General features: G+C 39.2%; 1 protein-coding gene across 1 annotated transcript; it reads left to right on the top strand.

Moving 5' to 3' along the window:
* The first annotated feature begins 237 nt into the window (after positions 1–237).
* On the top strand, positions 238–3,734 carry LOC102298124 (nuclear factor 7, brain-like). Its single transcript, XM_042217171.1, has one exon. The coding sequence runs from the start codon at positions 433–435 to the stop codon at positions 1,789–1,791; it is 1,359 nt and encodes a 452-aa protein (XP_042073105.1). The 5' UTR covers positions 238–432; the 3' UTR covers positions 1,792–3,734.
* Positions 3,735–4,611: the final 877 nt, after the last annotated feature.

Below are 4,611 nucleotides of genomic sequence, written 5' to 3'. Positions count from 1 at the left end.
ATTAAAATCTGCTGCTGAGTCTGCTAAACAACCAGAAAAACGTCCCTTTTGAACGTGAAGTTTCTGCAGCACCACTGAATGAGACTTTCTTTTCTAAGATTCAGAAAGGTCTTCATGTTGGGACATGTGCAGGTGAAGTATCTGAACTCAGGAATGAGAAACACTCTTATTTATGAGTGAAGCAACAGCTAAGCTCCGCCCCTCACATGACTCACCTGAGAAAAACTAGGCAAAAGGATGTTATTCATACGTAGTAAAGAGAGACAAAGAGACGATCAGACAGAGTTCAGATCAAACTAGTTTCATCTGAGCTACAGGAGAGAAAACTGGAAAACTCCCACACTGCTGCTTAAAGCTGCTGACGCTCCACACACTGAATGTGAGTTTGAGCAGAACTCCTGTCTGCTGTTTTCAGCTTCACTCACAGACTCAATGGCTTCCAGATCAGAGGACGATCTCTGCTGTCCGGTGTGTCAGGAGGTCTTCAGAGATCCTGTTATTCTGTCATGTAGCCACAGCTTCTGTAAAGACTGTCTGAAGAGATGGTGGAGAAAGAAAACAACACACGAGTGTCCAGTTTGTCAGAGAAGATCTTCAGGGAATGATCAACTTGTAAACCTGGCTTTAAAGAACCTGTGTGAGTCGTTCTTAGAAGACGGAGATCAGACAGCTTCAGAGGCTCTCTGCAGTCTGCACTCTGAGAAACTCAAACTCTTCTGTCTGGACCATCAGCAGCCAGTGTGTCTCATCTGCAGAGACTCAGAAAAACACACCAACCACAGTTTCAGACCCATCGATGAAGCTGCACAACAACACAAGAAGGAACTTCAGGAAACTCTGGAGTCCTTAAAGAAGAAGTTGATGGTTTGTGCAGAACTTCAAGTGAAGTTTGATCAAATAGCAAAACACATTAACGTCCAGACCCGACACACAGAGACTCGGATTAAGGAAAAGTTTAAGAAGTTTCGCCAGTTTCTAGCAGAGGAAGAGGAGGACAGGCTGGCTGCACTGAGGGAGGAAGAGGAGCAGAAGAGTGGGATGATGAAGGAGAAGATGGAGTCCCTGAGCAGACGCATAGCTGCTCTTTCAGACACAGTCAGAGCCACAGAGGAGGAGCTGAGAGGTGAAGACATCTCATTCCTGAACAACTACAAGGCTGCAGTGGAAAGAGTCCAGCACTGCCCCCTGCTGGATGATCCACAGCTGCCCTCAGGAGCTCTGTTAAACCAGGCCAAACACCTGGCCAATCTGACCTTCAACATCTGGAACAACATGAAGGACATGGTCTCCTACACTCCTATCATTCTGGACCCAAACACTGCTCATCCAGAACTCATCCTGTCTGAGGATCTGACCAGTGTGAGACGAGGAGATGAACAACAGCTTCCTGATAATCCAGAGAGGTTTGATCGGTTCTACTCCGTCCTGGGCTCTGAAGGCTTTGACTCTGGGACTCACAGCTGGGATGTCGAGGTTGGATACAGTACATGGTGGAACCTGGGTGTGTTTGCAGAGTCTGTGCAGAGGAAGGGAGACAGATTGTCTGGATTATGGAGAATAAGGTTCTATGAAGGTAAATATTACGCGTGGTCACCATCAGCTCCAGACACTGCTCTCTCAGTACAGAAGAAGTTTCAGAGGATCAGAGTGAATCTGAACTGCAACAGAGGAAAGCTGTCGTTCTCTGATCCTGATACTAACACACACATACACACCTTCACACACACTTTCACTGACAGGATGTTTCCATTCATTAACACTGTGGTTGGTAAATTGAAGGTTCTGCTGTAGAAGGTGTCATTGTCAGTGTCAATTAATTCATTATAATTATATTTTAATGTTGTTACAAACCTGTTAAACTGCAGCTGTCCACCTGCTGCCTTATTGTTCCAAAGCTCTTTATTACTCACACTGTTCTCACTCTTTCTTTGTTTCTGCTGTCCACTTTTTCACATGGAAAATCATTTCACTGTTTCTTGTTGAATGACCCCCAAACTACATTTAAAATTTTATCAAGTTTTTAATCTGTGATGATGTCAGAAGTTAGAAAGCTATCTGACCAACCAGCAGCACACAGTTTATTTTATTGGCAGTTTTTTTTGAAGACATGTAATGTGTATGGGCAATGTGAATACAATATTACATTTATAACCTTGATGATGGAACTAAAGTATAAGAAGAGATAGGATATGTAGACATTTATTAAATAGAATTACACTGGAGAAGAAATGATGTTTCTAGAATGATGCATTGTGATATGTAAACTGTGTCCAATATAAACTTTGATTATTGTTTCTCTGTAATTAATATTTCTGAACACTGGATTGCCATAATCACATGATTAACTCTGTCTTTTCTTTGTTTTATCTTTGGAATGATTTTTTTTTAAACTAATAAAAACAAACATTGACAATCAGCAAACAATTTATGATGACAAGATCCTTTTTCTGAAAAGTCAAGCCACTGCACTGAGAAAAACTAACCAGGCTAAACACATTTATCTGAAGTTTGCCTCCATGGATGATCACAGGACCATCAGAACAAAATGAGCATGTGTGAAGAACCCAAGAAATACTTCTCCCTTTCAGCATGACAGGAAAACAGGAACAATCAAACAGATTTCAAGCACAATAACCAACTGTGACCTCAAGATGGCACCAGCTGATCTGAGATGCTTTATTGCACAGAACACTGCTGCTCTGAGAAGTCATCAGAGATTGCCTTGTGTTTTCTGACAACTCCCAGATGAATGCAGATGAACATTAAATGACTTCAGCCTTACACCAAGAAGGCAGGGCGGATTGATCCAAATATCAATAGTATCAATCTTGAAAGGGGATTTGTGAAAGAGAAAAAAAGGCTGTTTGAAGGAAATGAAAGCAGGAGAGCTGTTAAAATGAAAATAAGACCACCGTTCTCAGCATGTCTGCATGGGCAGTGGAAAGTTCTATACATTTAAGTACTCGTAAAACTCAACCCCACTATAAATGAGGGGAAGACATTGTTTAGTCCTACTCTGTCCACTTCTCTGTACACTGCGATGTAGAGAACACAACTGCTTGCAAGTAAAACCTTTTCTGAGACACTGTGATCATTGCTTAAGTATTTTGATGAAAAATTCTTCTGACTGTATCAGATCCAACATTAAATGACAATGATGTATGTAGGAAGAAAATTCTTCTGATTATAAGGTGAAGTGTAGCTAATGAGCTGCCACAGCTTTTTTTTTTTTTTTTGTTAATACAACAGTTGATGCCCAGAGAGCTGCGCTGCAGGTTGCAGCCCTTGGAATGTGGAGCGAGGTGCATGTTTTAAGTTGATATCATTCATTAAATCCTGAATCGATTTTTAAATATAAATGTATTTTGCCATAAACGTCAGAATCTCAGGTGACCCAGTGTTTTGTGTTTGATTTATACTTCTTGAGTATTGTTAGAGAAGTTACATCCAGATGAAAAGAATCAGCCTTTTGAGATTCACTTACCTGAGTGATTCTGGGATTACAGGTAAACATAGAGTTCTGATCAATCTGCTGATCATGCAACTATTTCACTGTTAATTCATCATTGCCACATGTCTTTATTTGAATGCAAATACACTATGTTTGAATTATACTTGGAGAGACAGAGTGGGGTGGAGTGCAGCTCTATTGTGTTTTGAGCAAATAATCAAATGAACAGGAGTCAACAGAGAAGAGAAGCGAACATAATCAAAGGTTGGTGTTCGTTTGATTTTTATAAAATTAAGTGAAATTACTAAAACAATATTTATTTGTAATAGTACTGTATGGTTTTTTAAAATTCTGCAGTTTTCTGACTAACTGTGTACTAACTGTGCACCATGAACACTGCGCATAGACAGTTTAAATGCCTTCTCATCTTTCATGTAGTAACATGTCATGCTTATGCATGAAATAAACATAACAAGAAACAAAGAAGGGTACCACAAAGTTTATATGTGTTTAAGTTCTTTAAGTTTAAGTTCAGCATATTGTGAAAGAAAATAAAAAAAACTTGAAAAGAATCCTTGATGGACATTTTAATGTGCTCTAAAAACATGCAGCTTTGCATATTTCCTGCTACTGAGGAAATATGTCATACAAAACTAACATCACAACAGAGGTGAGACAGTGACAGATGATGCCTTTAATGCCTCTGGTTCATTTGAATATGCCAAGCTCTGCACATGATTTAAATACTAAACACTTTTTGTCCTAATGAATGGACAAAATAAACTGCAGCAGGTGGATCAAGCCAAATGAGGCGCATCTTGCATTTTGTGCAGTGTGTGGTAGTCAATAAAGAAATGCATGACATGGGTGAAGATTTAGGTGTGTGTGTCTATGTTATGCATGTGTATGACAAAATAATTTCCAGGAGATCCTCTGTTGTTTCTATACAGAAAGGGTAAATTTGTGTGTTGCAAGAACAACATGCAAATAAATTAAAAAAGCACATGTGTTAGGGTACATTAAGAAAAAAATTGATCATCGTTGTTCATTTTGAGAGAAAATTTGAAATTGAATTGAATATTTGAAAACTGTTGCTGTTTCAACATAAACTGCCTATGTCATTGATCATTTTGAGAATAAAGTTGAAATTTCAAGTAAAA

The sequence above is a fragment of the Haplochromis burtoni genome, unplaced genomic scaffold, assembly GCF_018398535.1.
Source record: "Haplochromis burtoni strain Fernald_Lab_line unplaced genomic scaffold, NCSU_Asbu1 Contig_1653, whole genome shotgun sequence".
NCBI classification, from domain to species: domain Eukaryota; kingdom Metazoa; phylum Chordata; class Actinopteri; order Cichliformes; family Cichlidae; genus Haplochromis; species Haplochromis burtoni.
This window is presented reverse-complemented; position numbering and strand designations above follow the sequence as displayed.